Source organism: Notothenia rossii (genome assembly GCF_949606895.1).
Source record: "Notothenia rossii genome assembly, chromosome: 5".
Lineage (NCBI taxonomy): Eukaryota > Metazoa > Chordata > Actinopteri > Perciformes > Nototheniidae > Notothenia > Notothenia rossii.
The window spans coordinates 18,026,842-18,044,825 of NC_136903.1; the positions used below are offsets into that span (position 1 = coordinate 18,026,842).

Consider the following 17,984-nt stretch of genomic DNA (forward strand, 5'->3'; position numbering starts at 1 on the left):
CAATAGGGCTAATTGGCTTGTCTTGTCATCATCTCTCAACCATTCAAAATCCGGTACTTTTTTATAAATTTGTTGGACTAGGAGAGAAGACTCATGTTTGCACAAAGGAAGTTCCAGTGAGTTATTTGGCAAACTCTTCACCCAAAGGTAAACATTGAGTACAAAATAGTACAATTGTAAAAGCTAAGACTATTGCAACAAATAAATGACACATAAAGACACATTTACACAAAATATAGTTATGTATGTATTTTCAAAGTATTAACAGTTACAGATAATAATAGGGTGACTGCTGTGTGTGTGTGTGTGTGTGTGTGTGTGTGTGTGTGTGTGTGTGTGTGTGTGTGTGTGTGTGTGTGTGGGGGGGGGGGGGGGGGGGGCAGAGAAACTGTCAGCCGTCAACATGACATGAAGGGCGGTCGCCAAGGAGTTCAGACAAGGAGGGACAGATGTTATTTATTCAAGAGATGCTGGCAGGTAGGTTTCTGCTCTGAAATAAATTTCCTTTTGAATGTTAAAAAAACATGCTATATGCAATACATCTGGGCTAACTTGCCACATTAATAACAAATTATTTAAAAAATACATTATAAATGTGTCCCATGTTGCGCATCCTTTTTGTTTAAACGGTTGTGTCATTAATTCATTACAGTTTTCTTTAATAGCTTACATGCCATGTGACCCAATGCCTCCAAATCCATACCAATAAGAAAAATATATGTTTATTTAGTCCACCTTCACTTTTAAATTAGTATTTTAATGACAATTAAGCATTTTGTTCATTATAAATACTGATGTATTTTCAATAGCTTCCTTGGCATGTGAACTACTAACTCCCATCTTTACCATATAGTATTACTAAACTGAACCAGACACTTCTTTCTATTGTATTTTTTACAAATGAAACCCTGTGGAAACTAACCATCCTCTGGCTGCAGTGGTCTGTGAAACTACAGCGTGAATGTCTGTAAGATATTCAATCTAAATGTAACTTCACTGCTCCCCAGGTGTGAATTTGCGTATTACTGCTTGCTGTATCACGGTCAGAGGAGGGCAGCCATCATCCATGTACCCTCATCTGGCAGCCTGACCTCAACTACTCTCACCCAGGTCACAGACTGTTCTCTCTCCTGTCTTCTGGAGAAGATACAGGACCTTCAACTTACAGACAAACAGACTCAAAAACAGTTTCTATCCCTGGTACCACCACACATAACCACCACACATAATGCAATAACCGTAACCATTCTCACACATACACACACTTTTAATGCACTTTATTTACTGTTTTTATATCAATATATTGTAACTATGTATTCCCCCGTATGATTGTTTATGTTGTCTGTCCTATTGCCGTGTTTTTTTAGCGTTATGTATGTGTTTGTATTTTTTGCACAGCGGGACAGAGGTGCACTCTGAATCTCGTTACTCTTGTGTATAATGACAATAAAAAGGCTTTACTTAAAAAATAAAAAAAAAACTACTTCCTCTGCTGCAGACCCTCATTTATCCATGCTGGACCAGCTGGAACCCCCTTCAGAAACTGCATAGAGAGATTTCAAACCTTTATTTAATCAGATTGGCCCCTTGAGATCATAGAGATGATGAATGCAGACTTCATTAAGCAGGTGTTAACAGCATGTTGATCTTGTCATAAAGACATTGCACACCAAACAGACACTGTATTGCTCAACCATGTTGTTGAGAAAATGAGGCCATGGATTAATTAAATAGAAAAACAGTAAAAGTTCTCATTCATTTATTTATTCAAAATTTCAGGAAAAAAAAGAAAATACAAGAAATTCTCAGATACACATTTGGAGATGGCATGTCAAAAATACCCCATCTCAGTTATAGGTGTGAAAAAACCTTGAGGCCTCAGATACAGAGCTTGAAAAAAGACAGTCTGGTGACGGTTTTTGATTGTTTTTTCCCCAATCAGGTAATGAACAAAGATTTAGTGAAAGTATTGTAATAAAATAAGAGCATTAAACCAAGGCCCCCTCAGAAGGTATAGGAATGCAAATCATAAAAACAGAGGCATGATAATGATAAACCTCAAACTTATTATTGCAGTTTGAATGCACCGATGCATCCTTCATAAACCTCAGGTTTACATGAAGAACATTCAGGAGAATGAAAGTTAAAGTGTATTAATGTTTTTTTTAGCTTCTGTCTGTTTACATACATCTGGTAATGCAAAAAAGCAGCTAGTGTGAAGCTGTAAACTAAGGCCTATCCTATCTTCCTAATCTATTGTTTACTCTGTACCATTACTACCCGTAATCTACAAAAACTTCCTGTTCTTTACACGTCCACTTGTATATTTAAATGCGGTATTTATGATCTAATCGTAACTATTTATTTAACAGTAATTCATCACACGCCAGGTCAATTTAATGCCTACTCCAGAACTGAATTGTTTGTATTTTATCATTACATAAATCTGAATGGAAAGAACATAAATGCACAGATATGTTAAGTAACTACACAAGCTGTCTGCTTGTAAGTGGTGATATCAGTACCAAAGTGATATTCAGCAGCAATTAGAAATATGGTTCACTTCTTGATTCACTTAAATCATGCACAGATATAGTGCTCAATAACAACTTAGAAGAACAATCAATTGTATTGCTTTTGGGTCATATTTTCAGCCTGAATCTTCAATTGTCTCAAGCCCAGAAGCCCTTGCACTGAGACACCATTCTCCATGTGAGAGGAAGTAGAGCTGAGGTTTTAATGAGAAGTTTTGAGATGTAAAAGCTTCTTTGCCACCATCACACTCAACATTTTTGATGACAGTATAAGATCCACTGAGTAGTTTTAAACAGCAGCATTAGTGTTAGTAGCACTACAAATAGTTCTGAAAAGGCGTGTTGAGTTTACTTCCTAACGATAGAAAAAACAGAAGACGTAGAAATGATCTATCTCCAGAGCAGATGTAGTTGGACAGGGGAAGTGATGGTGTTAGTAAACACAGAGTTCAGGGGGGGGGGTATGATTGAAAATGTACATTGATTTAGAAATGAAGGAACAAACGTGTATGTTGCTGCCATCTCTACAAAGGTGGTTTTGCGTACAGCAAAAATTCCTCGTTACATTCAGAGCACTGCGGCATATACATAACCAAATATACGTTTTAAAATTGTAATCTGGATGTTTAGGAGGTGCTGCAACCTTGCAGCATTTCATGCTACAGGTAAACAGCAAATGTGTTTTTCGTGGAAGTCAATAAAACATGTTTTCCCTTTTAAAATATTCACATGATAACTGTTCTGACTATTATATAAATAAATGATTTAGATTTGTCTTATGAGGATTTAAGGTTGTAAAAATATGTGGTGAGTCAGTGGAGTTGGGATATCGGATGTCGAAGTTGTGCCCTGGTCTCTAGTCTTATCATACTGTCCCTCCTGTAAGCCTTTTATAAACTGTATCCAGTCAAATTAAATTATAAGGTTCACATTTGTATATGTTTCTCACCTTGATACCGAACATTAGTTTAAACTGATTCTGTCTCCTCCACTTTGTATTCTAAGAGACATTTAAAAAAAACATTGGGACAGAAATCAGTGGGCTGATCTTCCAACACAGATATTCCAGCTCTTGTCCTAGTCCGCTTTGTGAGGTTTATCTTAAGTAAGTTTCTATACGAACTAATGAGTGAGATGTACTTGTTTTCCATACACATATTTAAAAAGAGTGAGGTAGATATATAATTGAAGGAAAGAAAAACAAAAAACGTTTAAAGTCCCAGTCATGACACCAAAGAAAATACATACAAAAAAGTCCAACTTTATACTGAATCATGGGGCATGTTACAGTGATTTAAACTGATATCACAAAAGGAGAATAAAAAATAAATAAATAACACTACTACAGAAAGAAAAGAAAAAAACTTCAGCGAGAGGGAAAAAACATCACCAGGCAACATTTCCAAAAGATTAGGAGAAATCCTTCAAAACACTTTTACTATCTAGCCTTATTTTAAGACCTTTTTCCATTCATGACATTGAAATGTGTTCCCTTCCCTGGACTTTAACCCATCCTTTATTTGGTTTTCAGAAGCAGTGATTACGAAGACAAACAAAAAAAAGACATGATCTCACCTTGAAGACATTAGCAGAAGTGGCGTTAAATTGCCCTTGAAGTAATACAAAAAATAAAAAGTACAGATTTTGAATGGTTGAGAGATGATGACAAGACAACCAATTAGCCCTATTGATTTAAGAAGAGGCAAGAAATGGATGGGTTAAAATACCAGATCTGGTGTAAAGTAAATATCTGGTACACTGACTTCAACAGGAGGCACCGGGAGAGAAACAGGTACAGTATGTTGTAGAGGTCAGGGAGGTGCCAGTCGGGGGGAGGGCCCTACCAGACTCAACAAAACATGATGCAGGAGAAAAGGGGAGGTAAAAGCTGAAGCAAGTAGAGGACGATCATGGAGTGTGTGGAGAAAGCAAAGCCTTTACTTTGACCTGAGATTGAGTTGCACCTAGAGGGCATTGCTAGACAACAAGTACATAAAGGGTGCCGAAAGTTCACACTCACACATCGAGCTAAGGTGTCCATTCCAAATAATAATATATTAATAATAATAATAATAATAATAGTAATAATAATAATAATAATAATATAGACATCCACAAAAAAAATACAAGAGGAAAGATTTCATAACAAATAAAAAGGCAATGAACAAAATATAGTGTTACAGAGAACCTTTCGGGGTAACAGAAAAACAAATGCTCTTATATCTAAATCATCTTATTTTTTGTTATTTTTCTAGTTTTTTTTAAACAGACTTTGAAGATATAAGAAATGGACTGTAGTGGAGACCATAAAATACCAAACCTGAAGATTTCCTTATATATGTATATGTATATATATATATATATATATATAATATATATATACATATACATACATATACACACACACACATATATACACACACATCCAAAAGAGAAAAAGAATAAAATAGCAGCTTTGTTCTGTACAGACATAGAGGCAAACATTTTGAACCGTAAAAAGGTTTTAAAAAGTGACAAAACCAATGATGTGTATAAAAATGATCCTTCAGTCTAAAATACAACCATAAGACCTTTATATGTGTTTGAAATGTAGAGAAACTAATGACTATTCTAAAAGAGACCTGCTGTGATTTAAAAGTCGTCTCTAGGCTACTAAAGTTCCTTCTCAGGTCTTTCACGCTGTCTGTTTTGGTGTATTGGTGCCATTTAATTGAACAGCAGTATCAGAGAGCGATGTTGACCTCCCGCATGAAATGCAAAGTCAGATGCGTTTGAAAAAATGAAAATGGAGGCAGAGTTGTATCCCTTGATTCTGAAATTCATTGATTTGCAGTGAGAGACTTATAATGCTTTGTTCAGATTAAGATTGGAATTAAAACAAAGGCAGATTAATGCTGTAATTCAGAGTTGGCTGACTCGAGTCAAGTGTTCTTCCCCTCAGAAGTGACGAAGAGGGGGGATTTCCTTCTGTTTAGTTAGATATGAATGAACTTGCAACAGTGGTGCAACAGCGCATTTTGGTTAGCAACAGCATGCTGGCATTTAATATAGGTAAATGAAAATAGATGGCTAGCGCTAATATCAATTGATTTGCCAATTGCTTTTAAAATACTCAATTATATCAAGTTCGCTGTATTATAACACAACAGTCTCACACATAAGGAACTGGAGGACAAAGATGCAGATTTTCTGTCAATTTACTAATTGTTTCAACTCAATGAAAATATAATGATTATTAAATCCAAACAACAGTCTCACTGATGTGGTATGTTAAAGGTCACCTATAATGCGAAATCCATTTTTCCATGTCTTTTATACATAAATATGTGTCCCCTCTGTGTTAAGAGAGAATGTTTCAGGAACAAAGATGATCTCTTTTTGTCCTGATCCACATATAAAAACCTGTGAGAAAGAGCTGATCTGATTTTGGCCACTTTATGATGTCACAACTGTGGTTCTGGGATAATAACCCATGGATGTATAATAAGAACTGGATACAGCGTGGGAGGCGGGGTCTCGTTCTTTCCTATGAGAGCTGCTCATTGGCACATGAGGACAAAATGGCCCAACTTTTGAGAGAGCATAACGTCACAGATTACCCATCATGCCTGGCTGTCAGAGCAGAAGAACCGGCTCACAGAGCATGCAACCCTTAAGCCCCACCCCCAAGCTCCCACTCTCAGCTCAGTAGAATGAATGGAGATGGAAAATAAATCTAGATTTGTCTTTTAGTGCATTTTTCAACTTTAAGGGATATAAAATAGTTCATACTGGGTAGTTTATTTAGTTTAAAAAAATTATCCGCTGATTTACAGATGTTTCTTTCCCAATGTTAGGCAATGGGAAAAAGTCTTTCTGGCCCAGTGACGTCACGGACTGATAGGGAAATTGTAGTACCGCCGTTTGGACACAACGAATATTTTCATCAGAGTCCGGCGCATTTCCTGGGGGCTTGCAATAACCAACCAAGGTAATACCTGCCACCTTATTGCCTGAATCTCCTCCTAGAGCAACATTGTGTTTTTTAAACCAAACATCTCTCAGAGGGGCGTGGCCAGCAGCAGCTCATGCACATTTAAAGCTACAGACACAGAATCAGCACTTTTGAAACAGAGGGGATTATGGGATGCTACAATGCAGGATCTCATAGGGATTTAGAGCCAAACCCTTCAGAGACATGTTTTGTATATATATCTGAGACCCACAATATATTGTTGAAAAAGAGTATATAATAATAGGGGACCTTTAATTGATTAGAAAAACATATCTTTAAAGACCTGTGCTTGCATTTTTAATCTTTATGCAACAGTCCTGCTTGTATGCTGGTCTCTCCATGTGTAAGCAATTCACTTGTCAACATGTCAGTTTTTTTTCCCAAGTTCCCCAAGTATCACAAGGCTAACACTGTCCTCTGTCCAGGGATAAGACACACAGACTGCTGCTCCAGGATCAGCTAGTCTCAAAGATCAGGTCTGAATACCACCAACAAATGTTGGGTTTTTTCTAGACAATATTATCTCAACTCTGAATCACAGCCTTAAACCAGAAAGGAGACCTATATGAAACCGAAGAAAGGAAGGTAAAATTGATTGGCAATAGTTTGGAAGATACACAACAGGCCCTCCTCTTCCATTTTGACCCGCTTCTGATGGGATCATAGACATATCATAAGAAAATGAAACAATGATCTTAGTCAAAAACTGTCTAATTGAGGCATCCTCACATCACATGAGCCGGTCTGCTCATGCAAACAAAAGTCATTTTGATGGAAAGTCATTTAGAAATGGAGCTTTGCCATATAATAGAGAGAAACGTGTGTTTTGTATAAATACACTCTGATATCCACAATATCCTCTCTGAAATCATCAGGAAAAAAGTGCTCTTCTGTTGGATTTGCTGGCAGATATGCTAAAAAAAGGTTGTCTTTAAGTTCATCTCTAAATCTGTCAGGACACATGCCTGCAGTGGTTCCTTCTTGAAGGACCGACATACAGGCGGCACAGGAAGGAGTACCCCAGTGTCGAGTCTGACACACCAAACTCCAAATGCTTTTGCAGGTTTCTGTACTCATTCAATGTTTTTACGGTTTATGTTTGACCTTAAAGGATTGGAGAGATCATCTACTGGCACACAGTAGCTCATCCATATCTCCTAGAGAAATGGATGAGAGGCTTGTGTTACCCTGTGTAAGAGGGGGAGGGGGGGGGGGGGGGCTGGTCTGATATCAGCAGGCCGACGACTGGGGCAGTGGTAACGCCCGCTCGTTCTTTCTGCCCCCATTCATGTGTGCATAGGGTTGCAACTCGTCAAAGTTAGGCCGAAGGACCACACGGGTCCGTTGGCCGATACAAGTCCTGAGTGCTTGTCCAAGGACTGGCCTGGAGACGCCAAGGCTGAGGCCCCTGGCCCCGGGGGGGAAGGAGACACGGCTCCCAGGAGCGGAGTACTTGGGCCTTGCATTGGGGATAACTGCTGGGTAGAGGGGGGTGGCGTCCCTCCCGTCCCCCCCGACGAGGGGGCGGCAGCAGCACAGGGCTGCCTGGTGGAAACAGGGTCCAGTGGAATGTTCTCCATGTTTTCTACCGCCATGTCCAGCTCCTCGGTGTCCGGCGGCTTGTTCTCCTCGCTGAAGAAGAAGCTCATTTCCCTGAAGGGAGGCTCCAGGTCCTCTTTGATGCTGTTGATGATCTCCAGGAAGGACGGACGCATCTTGGGGTTATACTGCCAGCACATCCTCATCAACTCAAACCTGCAAGTGAGGTACAACAATATAAAAAGGGTCAGTAATATACATGCATGGTATGTTTTAAGGCTTTCTGTTTTTTAAGTCGAATACATTACACAAGTATGTTTTGTACTAAGGATTTTGTACTAAAAAAGACCATCCTGTTGGCATCGTTTTACTAATGTGGCCCGCAGTCTTAAAATAGCCTCATTGAAACATCGCCTGAACAAATGATAATGTGAATGTTCTCCCCATCTCAGTGAATAATTGGGATGCTTCAGAGCCAGTAATGTTTCAATGTACACATGGGCATGTGAGTAGTAGTGCGGTTAAGACTGAAAACCTTAGAGTTGGAATACTTCACATTTCTCACCAGCAGGTGGCAGGAGACACTGACGTTAAAGCCCCTTTTAATACCATCTTGCAGTTCAGTATTGAGCTTGTAAAACAAAAAAATATGTAGACAGTACAATAATATAGTACTGTAATCTACATTAATGTACTGCACTGCTGTACAGTAGAATACAACTTCAATAAATGTTAGACCAGAGGCTTTTATTATTTTTGATAGTGTTTTTTGTGCCTTTGAGAACACAAAAACAGACCCAAAATACATTTAAAAAAAGGTAACATGCCCATAAAAAGGGCAGAGATTGGGTGTGAATGTTTTATACTGTATAAACCTTTAGCCCAAGGGCTAAAGCTCTTACAGACTAAAAGGATTGTGTGGAATCATTTACACCTGTCCTTATCTATTGAACCTTCTGATTATTTCAAACAGGTTTGTTGTTGACAGTAGTCTTAGTTAACATGTCAGCTCAAATAAGATATTTCAAATTTGGATTTTGTTTTATTTGTTGCTACATTACAACACATACAGTAGGATCTGTATGTAGCATGTGCTCAGCAGCACAGTAAATCATACGTCAGGTCTGTGTCAGGCCAGCAGCAGAGCTTTGGGAATGTCAAAACAACATCATAAAAGGGACAATTATTACAGTTTTGTGTGGCGCTACACCACAACTTCAATTATACACAAACAAGCTAAGAATACTCTCAAAGGCCCGCTGACATAAACACCTCAGTCATCTCCCTCCACTGTTGCTTTTCCCTCTCCCTCCCTCTCTCTGCAGTCCACTCTCTGCAGCTGGGTGCCAGGATTATGGGTCGAGCTTTTACCTAAGCACGAGTCTCGCTTCGTACTCTGAAGCAACGGGGGGGGCAGCCTTGCTTGTTTTTCAGCAGCACAGCAAGTGTCTTAAAGGTGACGTTCAAATGTCCAAATCCAGGCAGTAAAGACCTCCCATTAAAGACGTGTAATGCTTGGAGCATTGGGGGGGGACGCATCTGCATACTCCTGCCTGCTCAAACTCTTTCCCCACCATCTGTGGCTGCACACCAGGCTTGTTGATGTACATTTAGAAAACAAACACTGCAGTAAATCCTGACTTCTTGTCAGCATTCTGCCAATCATAGAACACACACACACACACACACACACACACACACACACACACACACACACACACACACACACACACACACACACACACACACACACACACACACACACACACACACACACACACACACACACACACACACACACACACACACACACACACACACACACACACACACACACACACACACACACACACACACACACACACACACACACACACACACACACACACACACACACTAACATTTGACAAGTGACATTAGCCCCATATGCTAAGCTCACAGTTGTACATAAGCTGTGTAAGTACTTGTTCCTCAGCTGGCATAAAATAGCTCCTTAAGGTAGAACAACAACTTCAATTTATTGTTATATGTGTGTTTTTTCACATCAGTTGTGATTGTTTCCCTGTTATTTAAATCTAGTTCATTGAATACTATTTCCAAAATCTATGGTAAATGTTAAATAAGCCTGAATGGGAACATGCAACAGCGCTCCAAACATTACACATCCCCAGTGTGGTGAAACCTTGATGTATAATGGCCCTGCGAGTGATACTGCACACATTCCACCATAAATCATATTGTTTAATGTAATCGCAGAGTCTGTGTTTAATTTCAGACCAGCCCTGTGAGATAGAATGCATGTTTTGTCTATAGGAAACTCTAGACAGGAACATGGGAAATCAAATCAGTGACCCACAGCTACCTGACCATGGGAAAGCTGAAACAAGAAGGAGGCATTCAAGGCTCTCCAAATATGACTCATTCCCCTTGTCTGTTGTCCGGCCTGCTTTCTCTTGTTGTATCTTTCTATTCACTCTTTGTATAGACTCCTGGCTTCACTGCACTTCAGCAGTCTTCTGGAAATCTCCATTAAGTCACTACACTACAGGCGACCAGCTGAAAAAAGTCTGACTGTCCCGTGTTTTGCTCCCAGACCAGGAGGATTAAACCCCCCCCCCCCCCCCCCCCCATCACCACCACCTCTGTAACACAATCCACACGTTCCTGTAACCGGGACAAAACAGTCAGGCTTCCATAGAAACGAGAGTTTGTGCACAACACTCGGCCCTCTTGTTTTTTTTCGACCAGCGCTCTTTCTAAGGTGAGATCAGCCATAAAGAGTAGGGGGGGGGGGGGGGGGGGGGTGAGCAGAATGCCTTCTTATTGAGGTCAGAGAGGGAGAGCAGAGATGCATACATGCAGCACCGCATGCTGACAGGCAGGCCGTACTGTGATGTCTCTTCTCTTACAGCTGGGTGATTCATTATCGAATTATAAATGAATCAATGACTTCCTTCTCCGTCTATCCCACTCCCTTTGCTGATGGACAGACAGGAATGAGGGGCATCTCTCACTCCCGGTTCCCAGCCTCCCTTCTATGGGCCGGAGCTGATGGGTGAGGAGGGCTCTGGCTGCCAGCTGACCAGCGGGGCCATGCTGTCAACGTACCACATTTAACCTGTGACGTTAATGTCAGCCTGATCTTGGCTCTACCTAAGCATACACACCACATGATATTCTAAACACTTCAAACCACAACTTAAAATAGACCCCCAGGCAAAATATTAGTGACACTGAATGCTGTGCGAGGCGGTGGGGGATAAAAAAACAATACCGTCCGTCAAGGGTGTTGAAACAGAAATCCGAAAGGCCTTAGATGTTTGACATAAATGTAATGTATTATTATTACTATCATATGAAAGAGACTTACAGCATGTCAGGGCACTTGTCAGGTTTGTCCAAGAGTTCTCCCTCCATGACAAAACGCAGCACTTGTTCGTTGGACATGCCCTGGTAAGGCTGTTCTGCTAAGGTGGCGATCTCCCACAGCACAACACCAAATGACCTAAGGAAAGAAATGATACAAGAGTGAAGTCGATTTAGGAGCACTGGCAACCATACTGAAGAAACCATGTCTTTGGTTTTATAGGACATCCAAACCTCCTTTTTTGTTGTTGTTTGTAATTATCCCTAAATAAGCATTTAAAGCACCAAACAAGTGTTTTTGAATTCTCGTTTTCTAGAAAGTGTCTATTACAACATATTTATTGCATATAATAAAGTATTATTAATAGATGCGTATTATCAAAAACGCTGCGCTCCCTTTATTAAGGAGGTATCTTCAAAACATTCATCGGGAAATGTATTTATTTATTTAAATGTATCCAGTAAAGAGGGCTAAAACATCATCCACCAGGGCCTGATTGTGCAGAATGATGGGGTTTCTTACATTTCTCTCATAATACAAATTATGAACAATGTACAACCATCTTTCAAAGTAAACTTTTGAATTGTGTTTTTCCACTTTTCAGGCAGCCAGTGGTATTGCACAAAAACAACCCAGCTAATTTGCGTTCATGAGGTAAAACAATAACAGTGGATATAATACCTTCATTTTGTTGTTGTCAGTATATTCTATATTATAGGTGTAGTGTGGCGATGCGACTTTAAGTGAGTGAGGGCTACATTTGTGTGATTTGCAGTAAATTATCTTGTAAAAAGCAAAAACAAGCACAATATATATATTCGCTTAAAAATAACTGTATGAACCTCTAGCTGCACGTATCAATATTTTAAAATAACAACTGGTCAAATGACTATATATAGTGTGAGAGGTGAGGCTTGTGGCGACAGACCTCACAGAATCATCTGACTGCAGTTCTCATCTTTGTAAGGTGATATTATGTTGGTGTTGTGTTTACAGCTTGCTCCTCTGCCCTTTCTAAACAGTATTCATAACATAGGTGTAATATTAAGCTTGTTATAGATGTCTGCTCCTAAATGGCCGAAAATCGTGATGAAGTAGCTTTAAACACTAAAAATCCATGCACTATCTCTAGAGTATAGTGCCTAGTAGTCGAGCCAGAGTAACCTGACGACAGTCACAGAGCAGCAGATGATAGAGAAGTTTATGCGGCAGCACAAGTTAAACCTAAAACATGGTGGTGTTTAAGTATTAAGAGTAATGTAAACGGCGTATCAGTGTAGCAGTCTGTGAATCACAGTGATGTCATTCCTGCAGGACCAGCCTCAGTTTGAAGTGTTTACAGTTCTCAGTTTAACCACCTTGCTGTGAAACTAATCATGAAGAAAATGTTTAACCTCACTAACAAAGAACCCAATATTTGTTCACTCTTGCTAAGCATAATCTAACAACTGGCAGGAGTTCAGAAAGTCCATTCAACAGTCTTTTAAACAGCCTTATTACAACACTGCATACAAGTGGCTGAAACAGTCTTGTGCTGAGAGACAGCTTCTCCGATCAACAAAATAAAAGTCACCTACTTGTGGATTCCTGAGGAGCCCATAACGGGCTCTTCTTACGCTAAACTTCATCTGTGCAACATCAAAGAGGAAGATGGAGAACGCAAATGTGGAGGTGGGTTTGTGCTGGCACTGCAACCTCTCATTTCAGAACATCTGGAGCAGTTTAGGCCCACTCTCAGGGACTGACCCGTGGGACAGTTTGAGTTGGGAAACAAAAACGTGCAAGGGAGCTAGTAAACACATCTCTGCATAAGAAAAATACAAAGTGAGAACTGTAAACTCAGATTTCACTGCAAGTTGGCGTAAAACAAGGTGTCAGTAAAAAGAAAGACGATTTTTCTTGCTATCCCCTCACAGAGAGAGGAATTTCCGGAGAGCCAGCAGGAAACCAAAAGATTGTGATGGCTTTTGGAATTGGAATGTTGTTAGGAATACGGGCCGTGAAGTTATATATATTTTTATAGTTTTGACTCTAGAGCATGGATTAGTTTAGCGTAACCCGTCCAAGCAAACAAATATGTAGACCTGAATCCATTGATAGGTGGACGATGTTTCTATTTGGAGAATAGATTATTGGAGTTTATTTCGATTTTGACTATCTTATCTTTTGGGCCTTTTGCAATTATAGAGGTGGACACACAGACTGGAAAGAAAGAGGGAGAGGGATGACACGCAGCAAATGTCCGAAGGTTAGGACTCGAACCCAAGCCGCTGCAGTTTATTGCTTATATATAGCGTTTCTGGTTAAGTGGGATATAGGAAGGAAAGAAAAAAGGGTTTTAAAACAAATGCTATGGTATGTTGATATAATGTATGATAAAATTGATTGAGCCTGTTAAGATGTGAAACTATCAGAAAGGAAGAAAAAGAGAAACTCAAGCTATACTTTCTTTAGTTTTTTTCCAAAATGAAGAATTTCAAAAGCCCTTGTTTTTTTTAATTAGAAAATAAGATGGATTGATTTATTATCAGAGTATGCTACTTATTATTTGTATTGCCTACAGTTCAGTATCATCATTGATATTGTTCAGATGTTATTGAGTTGTACTCTATTTGATTTGACATTCAGTTGTTGAGAACATACAGACGTTGGTATATAAACTGGCTTATATAGGATACTGAATGATCATAATTCAGATTGTCCAGACCTCTGCACAAGGACATTCTGTAGCTGGATAATTTTAATTGAAAACTTTTGATGTAGAAACTTCTGGAATACTTTGTGAGCCTCCTATAATACGGCAGGCTTCTACATGCATTAAGCGGGCTTGTGAGTGGGTGTTTCTCAATCTCGAGCACGCTTGCTTGGTAGCACATGTCTTCCGAGCGTCTTGCTTCAGAAGCGAGGCAAGAATACTTCCTGGCATTCGGAAAACGAAGAGTGGAACAGGCGAGTAAGTGTGCAGGTGTGCATCATATGAGAGACCCCGCCTTACATTTTCCACCACAGATTTGGGGAAATTGGTCCGTGCGCAAAGCATTGTGGGGATTTTAAGACCGCGGAGTCTACACATGTGCAGCCTCGAAATGTCTCCAAACTAAGTGGCTCTGGAGCAGCTTTACTCGAGATTGAGAAACATCCTGTGTGTGAGGGAGTGTGTGCTCTCATACCAGACATCAGCCATCGTAGTGAACACGCCATCTTTCAGAGACTCTGGAGACATCCAGCGGACAGGCAGCAGGCCTTTCCCTCCTTTACGGTAGTAATCCGTCTCATAAATATCTCTGGTCATGCCAAAATCTGAAGGAGAAAAAGAAAAGGAATCACAGGTTGGGGAAACAAGTAATATCAGTCACTCTGTGTGGGAGAAGAAGCTCCTTAGAGCTCATCCATTCCCTCACCTTCTCCCTCCGTCTGTCCATCTACATTAAGACTCCACGGCCTCAGGCACTCACTGAAATCCAAACACTTCTTTTGGAGGCCGGTGAAGTGGGTTTAGCATTGAGCGACCAGGGGAGGCTGAGAGCATTGTATTCAATTGACTTACCTCCAATTTTCACAGTGTAGTCCTCGCCGACCATGCAGTTCCTGGCAGCCAGATCTCTGTGGACAAATTTGTTGGCATTTAGGTACGACATGCCGTCGGCGATTTCCCCTGCCATCTGGATCATCTTTTTGAGCGGAGGTAGGACCTGAGTGGTGGAGTTCTGGGGATGAAACGAGTGTAGAGAGCAAGAAAAGAAAAACTGTGCAGTTAGCCACAACACCGGACACTAGGTACAGATCAGTGAGGGATGCTATGAGTGGAAATGAGCATGTGGATGTGAAAGAGAGAAAGAAAAAAGGGACGACAGGATGTGTTCACACATTTGCGTGTTTGTGACAAAAGGGACAGAGTGAGTGTTTCTGTGATTATGTTCGTCAAGAAAAGCTGCTTACTTCTTTACGAAGAGAGCGCAGGTGGCTTTTGAGGTCTCCGCGGGTCATTAGCTCCATAATCACCAGGGTTGGCTGTCCCTGAGAGACCACGCCCAGCAGCCGCACCTAAAGGAACAACAACACAGGTCAGCTCAGGTATGAGCAGGCAACAAATCCATCAAATTGTTTTGTATTTTTAAAGAGATTTGGGACATAACAAAAAATAACTGTCTGTTTTACAATGGAAATCAGTTGAAAAGTAAAAACAGAAATATAACGATAATTAAAACAGTGCATCTTAATGAATCCAAAGAAAAAAGTTGTACTTCTGTAATAAACTATTTACATCTAAAAATGATTGTTATTATAGAAGTTATACGAATGAGCTTTCAGTTAATATCCTATCTTCTTTCATTCTTAAAAGGACATAATATCACTCAGTGCCAGTGGCGAGCCGTGACTTGTATTATTCTCTTGTTCAGTTACTTTAGCTGGGCCCTCCGTGAGTTCATAGCAGGACCACCAATCAGCTCCTATCTTCACCTCGCAGAAACGATCTTCTTTCATTAAAGCTCGCGTCACACTGTCCCGAAACAGACGTCAGGGTTGGTCATGCACGTCATATCTAGGAGTCTAGGACAATTATTTCCCTAACAGCCCTCACAAGAGCCTTACGAAGTTGCCGCTCACGAAGTTGCTGCCGGAGCCTGAGAAACTCCACCGGCGATCATACGATGGTTTAAGATGCCCTCACGAATGGCCCGATGTTACGATCAGAGCCAAATTTGAACATTTCCTTTATCGCGTGTCCATCGGGTTGTTTTATAGCACAACAAAATCATGTAAACATAATATGTAAATAACCCAATTTGTGTTCTGTGAAACTGAAAAGGATATAATATATTATTTTGAAGGCGAGTTGACAGGAAGTTGTTGTTGCTATGGAAACAACATTATGGAGAAAACTTAATATCTTCTACATATAAAGACGGATAAAGTAAAGAACAAAATCTGAAAATATCAGTACAGTACCATATACGTTAACATAATTGTTTTTGTTACTTTCGTTGCAGTTGTATGTCTTAAATGTAATGTAAATGTTGCCTTCGTGTGTGGTTTGGGGCCATCTTTGTGCGAAATTCACAATTCCATATTCGTGTGTCCATCGGGTGTCAATTTCGGGACAGTGTGACGCGGGCTTTAACCCTTCACATTCAAACAGAAACTGAATAGGCAGATTCAAAGGATTTATTTATTTGGAAATGCTATTTTAAATACAATTAAATCAAGTTATTTTGGTAAGACTGATGCAAAATATAACTAAACAAATATTTAGAGGGCCCTGACGGCCCGCCACTGCTCAGCGCTAAAGGGGAGCTTAAGAACACTTCCAATGAAGACAATAAAGATGTCTTTGCAGTATAGAAGTAAAAGCAGGAATAACTAATTGCTATGAGGTGTCGTGTAATCTCCACATTATATCCAAGGTAAGATCAACTATATTCAAAACAGTCAGTTATCATTCAAGAAAACATAATTTCTCAGTGTGCTGCTGATGGACACCATGCTCCCACAATTCATTGCACAAAGGAAATGAAGGAGATGCACACAGCTGGGACACATTTACTGTAACTACAGATGGCGGTGAACCTGATCCAGGAATACCTCAGAAAACAATACAAATACTGTCCGAAGTGCATGAATGCCCATTTCTTTCTTGTTAGTATTCAAGAAATCATTTTTAAAATAAGCAGCAAGTACGATAGGCAGACTGCTTTACCCACCATCAAAAGCACATTAACAACATAGGAGCAGAAAATGTTCCAACTGTTCATCATTTACATTTTACATTCACATCAGTACAAAATGTTTCACTATAACTTGCTTTTAAGATCTAATCAAACACATTTGAATTCAATAATTTAGTAATAGACAGCCAGAGTTGGTTGCTAGTGAGAGCTTTCCAAAGCAAAAATCAGTTTAAAATAGTTAAGACTTTAATCACACTGAGGAGAGAATATACACACTCTCCATGAGTCCAAACCCTGCCTCAGGCTGTAGCTGCTTCAGTAAAGACGAGCAGAGCGTACTGCTTGTGCCCTGCTGACACCTTTCACTCTGAATCTTACAGATTATTGAGGAATGGTAATGGAAAGCACTTTCAAGTGGGTTGAACATAACTGTGTTTTGGTTAAAGCCATATTATGAGGATTTATCTGCTTTTATTTCAGTCTTTTCTTGCTCAGTTGCCATTTCTGATCCCACCCACTAATCCACCCAGAATTCCAGCTCCTACCTTCTGGTAGAAGATTCAGGGTTCCCAAGAGCAGGCTGAACCGCTGTAAGCACTCATTCCTACCTATGTCGATTAAGCTTCTTAACATTCTCATGAAAAGAAATGTAGTCAAATGTACTTTTTAAATGTTGGCCATGAGGTTTGTGCAATAGGTCGCCATTGTCAGTATGTGCGTCTGCCGTCTGTGTATTGTGTTTGTTCAAACGGTGTATGACTGATGATATGTGTATGTCTCTTAATGTCCACTATGTTTGTATATGTACATGTATGCGGAACTGCAAGACGGAGTCCAGAACAAATGTCCTTACGGGGACAATAAAGTATATCGTATCGTAT

The 17,984-nt window shown here is 40.0% G+C and overlaps 2 protein-coding genes across 2 annotated transcripts in view; one reads left to right on the forward strand and one right to left on the reverse strand.

Moving 5' to 3' along the window:
- Positions 1-408: 408 nt before the first annotated feature.
- On the forward strand, positions 409-2,382 carry pgpep1l (pyroglutamyl-peptidase I like; the record flags this gene model as incomplete). Its single annotated transcript, XM_079684609.1, is given in 3 exon segments — positions 409-414; positions 416-477; positions 1,008-2,382. Coding segments are annotated over 3 exon segments (390 nt in total). The 3' UTR covers positions 1,330-2,382.
- A 1,397-nt stretch (positions 2,383-3,779) lies between these two features.
- Positions 3,780-17,984, reverse strand: part of igf1ra (insulin-like growth factor 1a receptor) — an 82,710-nt gene continuing 68,505 nt past the window's right edge. Inside the window, 6 exon segments of the mRNA XM_079680826.1 lie at positions 3,780-7,865; positions 7,868-8,283; positions 11,438-11,572; positions 14,605-14,734; positions 14,982-15,141; positions 15,374-15,478. Of these exon segments, the coding sequence (XP_079536952.1) occupies positions 7,759-7,865; positions 7,868-8,283; positions 11,438-11,572; positions 14,605-14,734; positions 14,982-15,141; positions 15,374-15,478 (1,053 nt within the window). The 3' untranslated portion in view covers positions 3,780-7,758.